The sequence below is a fragment of the Pygoscelis adeliae genome, unplaced genomic scaffold (genome assembly GCF_000699105.1).
Source record: "Pygoscelis adeliae isolate BGI_AS28 unplaced genomic scaffold, ASM69910v1 Scaffold34, whole genome shotgun sequence".
NCBI classification, from domain to species: domain Eukaryota; kingdom Metazoa; phylum Chordata; class Aves; order Sphenisciformes; family Spheniscidae; genus Pygoscelis; species Pygoscelis adeliae.
This window is the reverse complement of record NW_008824658.1, coordinates 5,162,340-5,178,115: the sequence shown is the minus strand read 5'-3', so window position 1 is coordinate 5,178,115 and position 15,776 is coordinate 5,162,340. Positions and strand designations below refer to the sequence as shown.

At 37.7% G+C, this 15,776-nt stretch overlaps 1 protein-coding gene across 1 annotated transcript in view; it reads left to right on the top strand.

Annotated features, from left to right (window-relative positions):
- Positions 1-15,776, top strand: part of DDX46 (DEAD (Asp-Glu-Ala-Asp) box polypeptide 46) — a 25,211-nt gene that overhangs the window by 1,003 nt on the left and 8,432 nt on the right. Inside the window, exons 2-16 of the mRNA XM_009322774.1 lie at positions 2,193-2,381; positions 2,668-2,808; positions 4,702-4,819; positions 5,696-5,861; positions 6,169-6,320; positions 6,649-6,762; positions 8,388-8,553; positions 8,923-9,043; positions 9,395-9,570; positions 10,004-10,125; positions 10,833-10,911; positions 12,715-12,797; positions 13,548-13,712; positions 14,075-14,237; positions 15,168-15,361. Coding sequence (XP_009321049.1) covers positions 2,193-2,381; positions 2,668-2,808; positions 4,702-4,819; positions 5,696-5,861; positions 6,169-6,320; positions 6,649-6,762; positions 8,388-8,553; positions 8,923-9,043; positions 9,395-9,570; positions 10,004-10,125; positions 10,833-10,911; positions 12,715-12,797; positions 13,548-13,712; positions 14,075-14,237; positions 15,168-15,361 — 2,149 coding nt within the window. The remainder of the gene's footprint in view (positions 1-2,192; positions 2,382-2,667; positions 2,809-4,701; positions 4,820-5,695; positions 5,862-6,168; positions 6,321-6,648; positions 6,763-8,387; positions 8,554-8,922; positions 9,044-9,394; positions 9,571-10,003; positions 10,126-10,832; positions 10,912-12,714; positions 12,798-13,547; positions 13,713-14,074; positions 14,238-15,167; positions 15,362-15,776) is intronic.

Sequence of the window (15,776 nt, the reverse complement as noted above, 5' to 3'; positions counted from 1 at the left end):
GCGGTGCGTGGCGTTGGGTCCGAGGTGCCGGGGCTAACGGGCACGAACCGCCGAGCCTCCCTGATGCCACCTGGCCTTTGCTGGCTTGTCCTACAGCGATAGCAACGGCATAGTCAGCCGGGTAGGCTTTTTTAACCTGGATTAGACGTTTTTGCGTGTTCTTTTTAAGTTTGTGCGGGATTCCATATCTTTTGTCTTCTCGTAGCTTGTATAAACACCTGATTAGGTGTCGTGAGCAACTCAGCAGCGATGTGATCGTGTGCTTTGTATGTTGTGGGTCAAGCCCGTGCTGCCAGGTGATCTGGAGCTGCTCACACCTATCCGGTTTTAAACCAACTCCGTAATTTGCAAGTGCTGTTGTGGCATGTGTCTCTGTTTCCTAGTTCAGCCATCGGATTTTAACACTAAAACTGTGACACAATAGTCCCCGCGTGCAGTTCTCCCTACCCTGTAACAGCTTCCTAGATCCATGCCTGAGATTTATACCAAGAGAGGCAGATGGGTTGAAATTTTAACAACCGGCTTGGGTTCAAATTAGCGATTCAGTGAAGAGCTGGGTACTCCCATAGATAAGTCTAAATTAGTTTCAGACTAGCTAGGGCAGCAGTTGTTGCCAACAGGACACTGTTAGGGGCTCAGGCTGCAAAATCTCCTGGGAACTGAATGCCAAACTGCTGGCACTCAAGCTAGCAGGACTCCCTTGCTTATCACAGTACAGCTTCTCTTCTGGTAATTACAAGGGTTTTTCTGTTTGGGCTAAAAATAATGTTAAAAGTGAGTTTAAACCTGTATTAGTTTTCTATTTTAATACCTACACAAGGTTTTAAAAGTGAAGAAATGGTAAGAGGGTGAGAGTGAACGGTGGGGTGGAGATGGGTGGGGTGGGCTGCACATGCTGGAGTTGATGTAAAGAACTGTTCATCAGACTAGGGCTTTTGAAACCTGAAATCATATACGCAGCTTTATGGCACACTGTAGAGGAAAACTGAAAAAAAAATTTTTAGTTTTCTAAAACTAAAAGATTAGAAAGGGGGGAAGTATGGAGCAGATCCCGTGGCATTTTGTGGCAGAGATGGGAAAGAAATTAGAGATCTCTAACACTGACAGATGTTCTTTGCATTCAGTTATACTGCTGATAGGCAGTATATGGATGTCATGCTGCCACTGTACTGATTCCAAATGTACATGGTACCTAAATATACCAAAGTGCTGAAATAAACTATATTATTTTTAGTGCCGGTACTGTTGTAATACAACCCTGTGTGGCAGTGACGGAAGGGAAAGAAGGACGTGGGGGGCTTGAGGTCTTGCCTTCTCTGCTTCTTCCAGCTTCCCAAGCCTGGCTACTAGGCTTGTCGGGAGAAAGGGCCTGTGGGTCCTGGGCTACAGGAGGGTGAACAAAGGAATTATTCTGGCGTGGTGACTGAAGATCAGGAATTGGGGGAAGAGGAGATGGTCACAGTCGAGGTCCCTCTGTGACTTGTACATTCAGCTGAAGAGTTTCCTGGAGAATTCCTAGCCCTACTCTCTCCCGCAGTGTGATTGGGATAAGAGAGCATTAATGAGGGGAGAAAAGGAGACTCCCATCTCCATCACACACCCCTCAAGCCTTGCTAACTTCTTAAAGCTTCTATTGTGGTGTTTGATGATGTTACGGAATTTCTTTTGATGTCAGCATCATAAAGGCATTGACCATTGCTGTGTCACATATGCTCAGGGTTTTACATTTCTTTAATTGCAGTTTGACAGCTTTTCCATTGAGCAGAGATATAATTTACCTAGTTTACCTGGTTAAAAATTACGTATTGCATAAAAAGCAACAAAGAACAGTTGTATTTGTTCGACAAATTTTGCGATAGCTTCAAAGAGTCTTCGTCTTTTCCTATATATAATGGAAATCGGTGGATTTGTAAAAAAGAAATTGTTCTAGTGTTCTCATGATGTGCTTACAGTAGTATTCTAAAACCAAAACAAAAATGTGATTGAGTAATCCCTCTGATATCAGCATCGTTAGGAGTATACGTATGTTAATCAGTTTGGCAAGATGATTACAAATGGTTAGAAATCTAAAAAGTCCACAAAATTAAGATAAATAATTCTTTTTTGCCTGTCAGCTAAATATGACAAATATCCTTTAACTGCAAATTGTTCTCATGCTCATGTTCATCTTTTTTTGTGAATTTACGATGCAGGCATTATCGGAAGCGCTCTGCGTCACGTGGACGCTCTGGTAGCCATTCTAGAAGTCGTTCTCCATCTGACAAAAGAGGAAAACGTGGAGAAGACAGACGCTCTCGAAGCAGAGATCGAGAACGTAGACGTGAGAGGTCACGCAGTAGGGACAAGAGAAGGTCTCGATCGCGTGACAGAAAGCGTCAAAGGTACGACTTACCGATTCCAATCAAAGTAGGTAAAAATGCCTGTCATCTGAATATTGATGTCCTTCCATTATAATTAGCTACTTTGCTGTTACTTTACTTTCATGCTAGATTTTACTATGCTTAACGTTTTTGCTTATTAAATGGTTTCTAGCTGCTGGTGCTGGAGTTTGTAAGCTCTTAGCGGTCTTGATGATTGTTGGATTCCTTTTACAACCTGTTCCTGAATAGCAGGCTAAAATTATACAATGATCACATGCTAAATAAATACAATTTTGTTCTGTGGCAGACGTTCAAGAAGTAGAGAAAGGGAACGGAGCCGAGAGAGAAGAAGATCCCGGAGCCGAGAGAGGAGGCGCTCTAGAAGCAGGAGTAGAGGTAGACGGTCTCGATCCTCCAGTCCAAGCAAGAACAGGAAAACAGAAAACAGGTATTTGTGTTTTCTAATTACAATCAATGTCATAGTGACAAAATATCGTAAAACTATTGGTAGCATGGAGGGAATCACCAGGCAAAACCATGCCAAGCTTTGGTTTGTAGAACAAGAAGAATATTATGTGAGTCTACTGTTATGATCTTTTCCTATTGCTTAACATGTGTAACGCAGTTTACTGTTAGAATGTTTCTGTAACAGAAGATGATCCAAGTTGTGGCAGCTAAAAAACACAGTTAATTTTAAAGTTAAGACTGAACTTCATTCTGGAAGTTTTGTAGTGCTTCACTGTTATCTCAGGTTCCAGTATCAATAAGTAATATTTTGTGTCCCAGCATGTGTGCCCAAATTAATAAAGTACAGGGTGCTCTCTAGCACAGGCATTACATTGAAGTATAATTTTCTTTAAACTTGTAAATTACTGGAGAATAGGAAGTTTTAGTTACCAGATTTTCTCCAGTGCAGTGTTCTCAGGGATGCACCGTATCATTTTCTTTCTCAGATAAAGCACTTTATTTCTTTGGAAACATACAAGGCTTTAAAAAAAATACGGGTAGGGTAGCAGCAGGGGATCTATAAATGGCATCGTGGTGACATCTGTAACAGGAATTTCTAAACTGTTATAAGTGCCACTGATTGTACCTGAGCTCAATGTTTCGTCCATTCTTTACACAAAAGGTGCTCTAAAGAATGTAAGCCAATGAAGTTTGGAATCTGCTTTTTTTTTTTATTATATTTGTGCAGAAAAATAAAATATAGAGTGTAACATTTCAGAGAAGCTCAAGAAGTCTGCTTTGGTAAAGCCACCACCTGTTTATCTGCTGTTTGTTGAATTCTGTGGGTGTGCTTCGTGCTGCAGTCAACATGGATTTGAGAAGTACTAGTCTTAGGGGTTTACAATCGAATAAACTGTCTAGTAAATAGACTTAGTAAAGACGTGAACCTTGAACTCTTATAGATGTTGACTTCAGAAATGTGTAAAAACTTACTACAGGTCATGTTCTTTTAAATACATTTTAATGGCATTTTCAGACGTAATTGCAAACAGCGTATAATCATGCAACACTGTAAAATGAGTGGGAAGTCCGTAAGTTGCAACAGCAGTCTGTATAAAGAGTAAGCAGGTTGATGACAATCTAGAAACTGTAAGAAGCTGGAATCACAAAGTCTTTTGGAATAAGTGTATGGTTTGTATTAGAATAGCCCAATGAAAAAGGCTTAATGAGATTTAATTGGCTAAAGTGAATTTTACATTTATTATCATGAGTTAGCACATGTTTGGTTTGGATGCATTTTTTGTCTTTTTTTTTTTTGATTGCAAGCAAGTAAGGATAATAAAATCTGTGACAAATGGGTTTTGTATTAAATGCAAGTCTTCATGTTACATTTGAGTTACATAAGTAGCTTTTCCCAGGGAGAGGTGTTTTTATGTCTTTCAGCCAGTGCTGTATGCTCAGGGGGACGTTCAAACTTCCATGCAAGATGCTAGATCACTTTACCTTTCTCTAGAAATTCAACAAACAGGAAATTTTTAGTATCTCTTTGCTAACTGCTGTCTTTAAGGAGGTGTAAAATAAACTGCAGAACCACTAGAGTATCACTTGTAAGTGCTCTGGAAATGAAGTCTGCAACTTCCCCCTGTAAAGCAATGAACAGAACAGAACCAAAGCTTGTGAATTGGTGGATTGCAATAGATTCTACATTTCTGGTAGTTAAAGGGGATATTTTCATGAAATGGAAAGATTGTCTGGGAGTCAGTGTACTTCGTAAGGTATTTGAAAACATAAACCTGTACAGGGTGTTCACAGTTCTGTTTCTAGCCAGCACATGCGTATCCTCCCCCTGAGAAAAGCTGTAATGTTCTAAGAAGTCTTTGATCTTACCTTTCAGGTCAAGATCTAAAGAAAAGACAGAAGGTGTGGAAGTTTCCAAAGAAAAGAAAAAAGACAAAGACGACAAAGAAGAAGAGAAGGATAAAGATGCTACCACAAATACCGTGGCCACTGAGGTAGAAGCTTTTAACACTTACAAATTTAAAAGATAGAATTTAAACCAGGAATTAAGTTAGCCGTAGATTACTGCATTAACAAAAGAAAACCTGTTCTTAGAGCTGGACAAAATCCCCACTGAATGAGAGAGTATTCTCTTCAGTAACACAGACTCCTGTCACGGGGCACGCTTCCAGTTCTTGGCATAAGAAACATTCTTCTCAATTCAAGATTTCGAACTGCTTAGACTGCAAACCCCAGACAAGCGTGAAGGACATATTAGGTGTCAGTAGAGGAGCTGAAAATTTTTTTTTGGCCTCTGGACCCAGGCAGGAATCAAAGAACAAAGGGAGAGGGAAGCTCACTTTGCCTTGTTCCATGACACAAAAAGATGTGCCTAGATGAAGAATTCCCAAACTAGCACTTCTAGCTAACTCTTCTAAACCAGCACGTTGTTACTAACCCTCCTTTGTTAATAGCGGCTGCACTGTCAGTGAGGGCTCCCCAGGCATAAACCAGTCACAGGTTTTTGTACTAGAAGGACTTTTGGAAGTAGAGGGTAACATGATAATTCTTTAGTCTTGTATGGATCAATGGCTAAAATGAGTTGAAACTCACTGGTGTGAATTAAAATATTTTTTTTCTAGTAAATAAAGTTTAATTCGCTATTATCTTAAAAATTATATACCAGCTACTATAATGAAAAATAAAAGTTAACTGCATTTCTTACTTGAAAATGTTATAGTTGATGTTAATATTTTTCATTTACTTCTGTTGTGCTAAGTTTGTGGATGTCCAGTCTTCTACAGCACGCTCACACAACAGTTATATTTGAAGAAGCACAGGCTAAAGCCAGTGGCCGTTAACTTTCACTATTTGGTTGGGTTTTGTCATAGAACTTTGATCAGAACAAACTAGAAGAAGAAATGAGAAAACGAAAAGAAAGAGTGGAGAAATGGAGGGAAGAACAACGCAAGAAGGCTATGGAAAACATAGGAGAACTGAAAAAAGAAATTGAAGAGATGAAACAGGGGAAAAAGTGGAGTTTAGAAGATGATGATGGTATTTAACTTTTTATATATGACAGTTTAAATACTTTTGTTCCTAATAATACTTGTATTACATTATCTTTACAGCATTTAATTACTTTTCAGAATGTGAACTATAAAATAACAAAGCCTAAATCTGGTCATGGCTTCAAATGGTTTAAGATACAATTGAGATTAACAAACTGGGGAGGTTCGTATGAGGAAAAATGATACAGTAATAAAACTGGACCGTAATTATTTGGGTAGACTAATAATTTAACACACCTGAGCACTTTTCTCTTCCCTGTCTGTTTTATTCCCAACTTTCTTGCTTGTATTAGATGATGAAGAGGAAACTGCAGAAGGAGAAAAAGAAGGCGATGAGGTTGAAGATGAAGAGTTAGATCCTTTGGATGCTTATATGGAAGAAGTAAAAGAAGAGGTCAAGAAGTTCAATATGAGAAGTGTGAAAGGTGGAGGTGGGAGTGAAAAGGTACGATCGCTTATTAAGATTTCTTATCTTTGTCTTTTAAAGATAGCTTTGTGTTTTAATATCAAAATGGCTTTGAAAAAAAAGGGGGGGGAGTGCAAAAAAGCAAGAAGTAAGTTAGATGCACTTAATGCCTGTTTGCCTTAACTTTAATTTCCTGGTGTTTTTGTCAAGCTGTTTTATCAAGCATTATTCTGATAATCCTTCACTGAAGGAAGTGGAAAAAAATCCAGCATAATGCGTTCAGAACTACAAATATTCTGTATATTTTATACAGTATGTTTTTTGTTTTGTATGATAGCGCAATAATTTTTCTTAACTGTTTTTGTAGAAATCCGGACCAACTGTTACCAAAGTAGTAACCGTGGTGACAACCAAAAAGGCAGCTGCAGAGTCAGAAAAGAAGAAAGGGGAGCTCATGGAGAATGACCAAGATGCGATGGAGGTAATGGAAGTGTCTTGTATTTCTACTCTGAAAAGGCAACATCTTCTTGTAAGAGGCATGAGAATGAGGACAGTCCTGAGATTTTTCCATCTCCTAGGAGATAAACATTTAGTTATTTAATTTGCAGAACCATGGTCACAAGACTTTTGATTTTAACGGAGTTTCTTGTTACTTGCACTGTTTTTTTTTTTCAGAAATGGCCATCGCAGCTTTATTGTTCAGAGGCAGTGTTACACAGATGAGAACTGAATGAGTGCATCGGGTTGTCTGGCTTTGTAACTGTTCTTAATATGACTGGGCTGGTGTATGTCACATGTAGTGTGTGTTCAGTTCACGTTACTGAAATTGGGCAGGCAGTCCTGGTGATCCTGTGTGTGAACAACCCACGAGCTAGTATAGAGTGTTTACGTATGCAGCTGCTCAGTCTGCACGTTCAGTCGCATGTATCTAATCTGAAAAAAATGGGGTTTGTGTGTTACATTTCTGCTGAATTTCTTTGTAAGTATAAATATATTAATTTCCAAAACACCTGTAAGTTATGTGTCTCAAAACACTTCATGAATCGTAATGAGACATCTCTTTTAGCACAAATGAGAGGTAGATGTTCTCATATTACAGTTTAGGAAACAGTAGAAAGGAGTTGGATTCTGCCTAAGGCTACAAAATGCTATGCCAAGTCATGTGTTCTAGTAGACAGCACCCTAAACCAAATTTATAAGCATTTTCTGTTACACTGGCTGTAAATAACAAATGCGTTTTAGTAGGAAGAGGTGGTACAAGTGGACAAATGTCAGCTGCCCTCTCTGGATATGGGTTTGATGAACTGGTAGATCTCCCTGTAGTCTTTACAGCGTGCAATTTTTTGCATGTTGAGCAGTGGCAGATCAGCATGAATATTGAATTTTAACACAACAGTGCTCTGGGATTCTCATAGAGCCATCTTGCTCAGTGATTGGACCTGAACTTCTCAGAATTACTCTTCTGCGTCCAAACTGCCTTCATAAAATGCTTTCAGGAGAACAGGAATACTGAGTACTTAATGTGGTTGTGTGTGGTGGTGTAGGCCTGAATAGTTAGTTGTTAAGGGTATGGGTATGTTGCTGCCCGGGAGGTCTTAGAGAGACAGCTTTGCCCAAGTCGTTGGCTAGATACCCTGCTAGCGCTGTAGCTCAGCTAGGTCATGCTCAGCTCTGCCTTGCTGCAGTTCCAGTGTTAGTAGTACTCGACTAGGTTAAAGCTGAGTTGGGTGCCTCTGTCAGAACTGTGACTGCGGTGGGACGCGAATCAGTGGTATGCTGGCTGGATTTTTCTTCTTGGTATTTTCCTCTTACTGTTTCTGTTGTATGGCAGTGAGTATTTCCGGATGACAGGGCTGGTAGTTAGTATTCGTAAAGTCATGAAAGTGATACGGAACACGGTGAAAGTTCAGGTTTGGGAGAAACATGAAAGAAATAGGTGAAAGAACAGTTGGGACTCCTCTTAAACTGAGAGTGGGTTTTCAGTATCTGGTCTAATAGGGTAAGGAGTAACTGTTGCTTCTGAATAAAGTACCTCTATAAATGAAAAACCAGAGCTTCACAGAATACCATTCATACTGATTTGCACACAAATTATAATCTCTACAGTATTCCTCAGAAGAGGAGGAAGTTGATCTTCAGACTGCCCTGACTGGCTATCAGACCAAGCAGAGAAAGCTGCTAGAACCAGTGGATCATGGAAAGATAGAATATGAACCTTTCAGGAAAAACTTCTATGTTGAAGTACCAGAACTAGCTAAAATGACTCAAGAAGGTAAGGACAAATACAATCAGAACACCTTGGGGACTATTAAAGAAAAGGACGATGGATTTTGATGTGCAAAGAAACAGCAAATTCTTTTGGAATATAAAGAGCATTTGGAGCAACTGGGTATAGAAAAACACTGAATCAGTTAGATCACTATTATTGATAACCTCATATGATTTTATATGAGGCTTTGATTGAAAAATTTACCTGAGTCCTTTCCACCTGCCTCCTGTATTTATGTGTAACAAGCTAAAAGCTGTTTTTCTGGTGGTGATAAAATTAGTATTTCATGTTCAGGGACAGATAAGAATATTTTGATCAAGGTAGTAGAGAAATGTCAAGTTTGACTCTGTTGTAATGCAAACTCTATTTCAGAGGTGAATGTGTACAGGCTGGAGTTGGAGGGAATTACAGTCAAGGGAAAAGGCTGCCCCAAACCAATAAAAACCTGGGTACAGTGTGGTATTTCCATGAAGATTCTCACTGCCCTTAAAAAGTAAGCAAGCACTTTATGAACTATATCATGCTTGATTTTGTTCACTGTGTTCTATCATACGTTGATGAGAAAAACCTTTTTCTTTGTTGCATAATGCAACGTGTCCATGTTTGTAGATGTAAAATAAATAGTCATCAGAGTGTTTATCGCTCAGTATTGAACTACTGTTATGAACTATTCCTTCTGCCATTTGTATCATGCTTTTGCTGCTCATTTTTAAGCTGTATTTTTTGAATGGCACCGATATGTATATGTAAATATGAATATGCAAATTTTTTTAGCATGACTTTGTGGTTCACATCTGTCAAATCCTATTTTGTTCTTAAAATACCTTTTTTTCCTTTCTTTAAGACATGGCTATGAAAGGCCCACTCCCATTCAAACCCAGGCTATCCCAGCAATTATGAATGGACGTGATTTGATTGGCATTGCTAAAACAGGAAGCGGAAAAACTATTGCATTTCTGTTGCCCATGTTCAGACACATTATGGATCAGAGAGCATTAGAAGAAGGAGAAGGTCCCATAGGTACAAAGCTTTTATTTTCAAAATCGCTATTTAAATAAATAAAAACTCAAGCACACACTTTAGAAGGGTCTTCAGTTCTTCTCTTGGTTATAGGGAGGAATGCTTACTTACTGATGTCCATTAATGAGTGGCTTTTTTTTAATTTAGTTAATGATCACTGTGCTATTTAATGTTGTTTGTGATCACTGTACTATCTAATGTTGTTTCAAGAGCACTTGCATGTCCGTATATCTGGAAGGGAAACCTTACTCCTTTGATTTTGAAACTTTGACCAGTTTTCCACCCCATCCTCATACTGTCTTTTTCGTGAAATTACATTTTTAAAAATACATATAAGTAAATTGCTGTAAACGTCATTACTAAAGATTAATTTTTATTGTATAAATAACATCTCTTCTATTACAATGTATGATGAAAATGCTTTGCTTTTCAGCTGTCATAATGACACCTACTCGCGAGTTGGCTTTGCAGATTACCAAGGAGTGTAAGAAATTCTCAAAGACACTTGGGCTTCGAGTTGTCTGTGTTTATGGAGGAACAGGAATCAGTGAACAGGTACGCAAAAGACATACCTTACTTGTCAAACAACTCTTCAACTGAATTAGTTAATGTTACTTTTGCAGTGAATTTAGTTCCTTTCTCTCTCCCAAAAATCCAGTACATTTGCAGCCTTCATTATGGATGTTCTCGGTATGAATGGTAGTAATGCAAAAGCTTACGCGTTTGTACGTAACTGAGACTTAAACATACTGATCTTCTTGAAAATTGGTCCTTGTCTTGAGGTTCCCCTCAAGATAACAAAAGCCAGAAAATGTTAACTTCGGATTATTGCATTGCCAAATATTGCAGGTTAGAGTAATTTAGAGATTAATTCAAAGGGTCCCCCCCTGCCCTGTTTATGGAAACAAGAGGAGCGACCATCTGTGATGGAACATGGTTTATTTAGCATCAGTTGTCCCTGACATAACGTGACATTTCTTATAGGCCCTTAACTGTATAGAAGTCATATCCCCATTATAACTACTTCAAGTGGTAGTAACTTAGGTTGACAGAGGTTACGCTTTTGGAAAGCAAAGTTTTCCAAAGACTTAAAGAAATTGCTAAGTAAAATCTTTACATAATTCACATTAGTAGAACAGCTGTATTACAGTGTATGTTGTTTTCTTTTTTGCAAGATGATACATGTTTTTTTTTTTTTTAAAAAAAAAAAACACAAAGCAAAACCCCACTCTAATAGTTTGTTTACTGTGTTTTAAAATCAGATAGCTGAACTCAAAAGAGGTGCTGAAATTATTGTTTGCACACCTGGACGTATGATTGACATGTTAGCAGCTAACAATGGTGAGTAGAAAACCTTTTCCTATGGAGAATTTTTTGTATTTGTTGTGTAATTCTAACATTCAAAAGATCATGTATTTTGATAAATGGTCTTATGGAATTTTCTTATATCTCTTCAGGCTGCACTATCTAGCTATTGAGAATATATAGCACTAATAATAGGTTTAATCATATATTGGTTTGACTTTTTTGGGGAGGACAGGAAATACTACATTCTTGAAGAGTTTCTGAGAATGTTTAACAATGATAAACTTAAAGTGTGCTGGTCCAAATTTTTTAACTTCAAGTCATTTAGATAAAGGTTATATAACAGTTGCTTATTTTGTCTGCCCGTTGATCCTTTATTATTGTTAGTGTAGCTCCCCACTTTTACATGAGTGTCTGACTCTGCCTTTATCTGTTGGTTTTAAAAAACAGACAGACAGAGAAGCCCTCCCTAAATAACTGTTCAAAAGTAAAAGAACTGACCTTACATCAAATATTCAGATTGATTCAACTGAGCCACTGCAGCTTTAAGAGGTTTTGTCCTAGTGTAACCATTGCATGCTTATTAGATAAAGTTTTATTATTAAATTATTCCACATCAAAACCTCTACTAAACTGTTGACATTATTTAACTTCTGTGGAAAAAGTACCTTCAAGACATATAGAACTGGGCTTCCAAGACTTAAATCGTCAAAGGTAGGTACATTAATGCTGTTCCCAAGTAATTTTACAAAGTTATTATTTGGGGATGAAAGTGTTAAGATGTTAAATAGATATGTAGATTTTAAGAAATATTTATTTTGTTCCTTAAGTATGAGTTCTGTATCTTAAAAAAAAATGCAGCGCTAAATCTCTAAAAAATAATTTGAGGATTCAGCTACAATTTGCTGAAGCTGAAAGGACCAAATTCTACTGTAGTTTGATATGCACAAGTCTGAGTGATAATTGTAGAAAATGTGAAAAATCTGTTCCATTCTGAGAGCAATTGACAGTGTCACTCCACAGTTGTTTAGAACTGAATGTGTTCATACCGTTTGAGAATGAGATTCTTAAATCCTTGTGATAAATCCTTCTCATGAAAGGGAATCTCTTAGCTATTTGTTTGGGAAGGGTGCTAATTATCCTCTCCATCATAATTTCAAAATGTTCACAGCTATACCACTTGCTTATTTTGTTTCCAGCTGTCCCAGAGTTTGGGGTGGTTTTTAATTTTAAATGTAGTAGTGTTACTGGGTAGGTTTTAATCTTTATATATTCATTTTGAAAAGACTGCTTACTCTGTTTTATGCATATTATTAGCAGTTAACTAGAATTAGTATGATTATCCTCAAATAGTTATTTCTAGCTCCGAGGAAGCATTACAGATTATATGTATAAAAGGAATTTTTCTGAGGCTGCAACAGTTAGCACTGGACTTTGCCTTCCACACATGCGCTGTAATCTCTAATATGTTTTTTTCTAGGTGGCGCTGTCAGATAATGGCTGATGTGGCTCCTTGCTTCATCTCAGTCTTAGTTTTATGATGTGTTTTGGCGAGGGCAGTTTTCTGAATTTTACAGGTTCTTCTGGCCCTATGATGGTATGCAAGAGAAGAGTTTGACAAAATAAAGGGCCTTGTGCATACTTACACATTTCCCAGAATGTATATGTGATTAAAATGAGAACATTAAAATTCACATTTGGTGAATTTTTTAAAAAATTAATTAATGTCTTTGTTAGAAGATAGTGAGACTATATAACATTTAAAAAAAATTATTCCTGAGGGAAACTAGACTTCCATTTGATTTTGTTTCCCATGTGTTTTTTCCTCTCCTTTTACAGGTCGAGTGACAAATCTCCGTCGAGTCACATATGTTGTACTTGATGAAGCAGACAGAATGTTTGACATGGGTTTTGAGCCGCAGGTAATTAATGACATGAGTGATATTGCCACAAGATGTTATTTTCCACTTAAAGGATTTTGCAATGCTACGTTATTATTACACTGCCAATGAGTGTTCAAAAAGATGTGCTACACACGGACAGCAGTTTAAACTGACTCTTTAATTTTTCTATTATCCTCACATGCTTTGTTTTCAATAAATTCTTACATAGCTTAGATTTTTCTCTAATATACTATTTTTTATTTTTTTTACACACTTGTTTTGGATACTCGTGGCCGTGTTGTAGCCCTATGTAATCCCTTGATGCAGGTGTCATTAGTAGTTGTAGCCTGCTTATAAAGTCTCTGATGTCTCCTGGCAATCTCCTGCAGGAGACAGGAACAAAATGTTGGAAATGTTGGTGACAAGTTACTTGCTGGCAGCTTTGGACATCCAGGACTCTTTCAGTTGTCATCAGGCTATATTGTCTTCCAAAATTAGGAAAATTCCCTTGTTTTGTCTCTTGAGCTGTAGGGTTTCTGCTGCGTGTGTTTAAGATTTCTGCTGGGCTGTTGCCAGGTTGCATATTGCCACTCAGCTTCCTTTCGAGTCCGGCAAGTTTGCCTGTCTTCCAATGCCAGCGCCTAGGTCCCATGAGCAAATCTGTAAAGAAAGGCTTTGTAGTCTGTGTGTAGCGCAGATACCACCTAACTTTAGAGACGACAGCTCGGTATGTGTATGAAGTTCAATTGCAGCACTTGGGTATTAACAGGGAATGTTCTCTTAAACCAGGTTATGCGCATTGTAGACAACGTCAGGCCTGATCGTCAGACTGTCATGTTCTCTGCTACTTTTCCCAGAGCTATGGAGGCATTAGCTCGGAGAATCCTAAGTAAACCTATAGAAGTGCAGGTCGGAGGCAGAAGTGTTGTCTGTTCTGATGTGGAGCAACATGTTGTGAGTATCACACATCTGCCTCGCATATCTTCTCATTTGCTTGCAAAAGATTATTTCCAGCAATATTGAATATAAACCAATATACCCACAGAGCTTTTATTTTTAGAAGTTTAGCGACCTTATTAAACATTAACTCGGAATAAACTAACACCCTAGTCTGCAAATGCAATGTGATCACTTTTTTTTAAAAAACTTGGTTTTATACTACTAAGCTGAACAGCAGTTTTGCCACTAGCTGTGGAAACAGCCTGAAAAAGTCATCTCCTGTTCCTGATTTTTATTTTTATGCACCCTGAATATGTTTCATGAGTTAAGATACAATTTATACTCTTTCTACTTTGCTTTTGTATGTCTTTTTCCAGATTGTCATAGAAGAGGAGAACAAGTTTTTGAAGTTACTGGAGCTACTGGGACACTATCAGGAGAAAGGATCGGTTATCATATTTGTAGATAAACAAGAACACGCTGACGGGTTGTTGAAAGATTTAATGAGAGCTTCTTATCCTTGCTTGTCTCTTCATGGAGGTAATCTGAAATCTTAAGGTTTTACAGTAACAACTCCAAACCAGAATATTGGTATTCAGTAGATATAAAGAGAAGTTACTTAGTTCCTATATAGTACCAATTATTATTTCCTCCTGAGCAGGCTTTGCTTTATAATTGGGAAAGATATTTGTCTCTTGATTTGAAATAGACATGATAGTTTTCCGTAATTACTCTTTATTGTTCCCTGTGAGACGTCATCAGATGCCAAATCTTGTCTCTGTACAACAGGGTTGTTCCTGAGAGCTAACACCTCTCAGGGAATATTACTAACTACTTGCTATTGCAGAGCAGGGAATGCCATTGGGGGAGTATTATATGATATTTTTATTTGAGATTCCACAATAATAGCAGCTGTTGTTTCACTCTTCTGCCATCAAGTAGTAACATAACGGAAGTAGTTTAGGCAAGAGGAGGAAATCTCTTTAGAATATTGTCCATCCCAGAGTATTTTAAAACTTCCTGTATATAATGCTCTTAAAAATACAGTAACCAATAAGTACAAAACCACTGTTCATGTAGTGCAACAGTGTAAGAGGGAAAAAATATTCTCGTTCTTCTGAGATTTCTGTTGCCTTTGGAGAGCAGACAAAGCCTCCAGATGAGGTCTCAACTGAATATAAGAAGTCAAATAGAAAATCATATTAAAGAAAGGATTTTGAGGATTTTGGTATGGGAAAACATCTTTTTGTAGTGGAAAAACTAAAAGTTTTGTTATTCTGGATAATAGTCTAAGAGGTTTATTATCCTGGCTAATGTATGTTGCCTGTAAAAGTGTGAACGTATTGAAATTTTATTTGCATAGGCTTTTGATTGTTTGAAGCTGAAGGGTGTTACAACCTGTGTACAAATTCTTCTGGCTCAAAGCAGAGCTTTATAATTAACTGTTTTGTTTTGTCTGGGTTCTTGCAGGTATTGATCAGTATGACAGGGACAGCATAATTAATGATTTCAAGAATGGAATTTGCAAACTTCTGGTGGCCACATCTGTAGCAGCAAGGGGCTTAGATGTAAAACAGTTGATGCTGGTGGTCAATTACAGCTGTCCCAACCATTATGAAGATTATGTGCACCGAGCAGGCCGAACTGGACGAGCTGGCAATAAAGTATGTATAATCAGTTGCCTGTTTTGGTTATTAGTGAAAATTTTTCCTTTTTTATTGCTTGATCAGGGTGTTCTCAAAGGATAGCTAACAGAAGGAGTAGTTTACGTTATTAGTGGGAAGAGGGTTTTCCTCTAGAGTACATCTAAGGTTTTTGAGTGACCATGTGTAAAATATATTCTGGATTTTAGCACTATGAAAGTTGGAACTTACACGTTTTTCTAATGTATGAATGTTCTTTTAAATCCTATTTGTGACTGAAAGTTTGGGTGTTTTTCAGTGTTGGAAATGTGCCCTACGAAATTTATAAGATTTTATTTTCCAAACTTTTAACCATGACAAGATTGAAAGGAAAGACTTCAGTTTCTACCATCTGTGGTTGATTATTTTTGTATCAGCTTCCTGGGAAATCGCATTA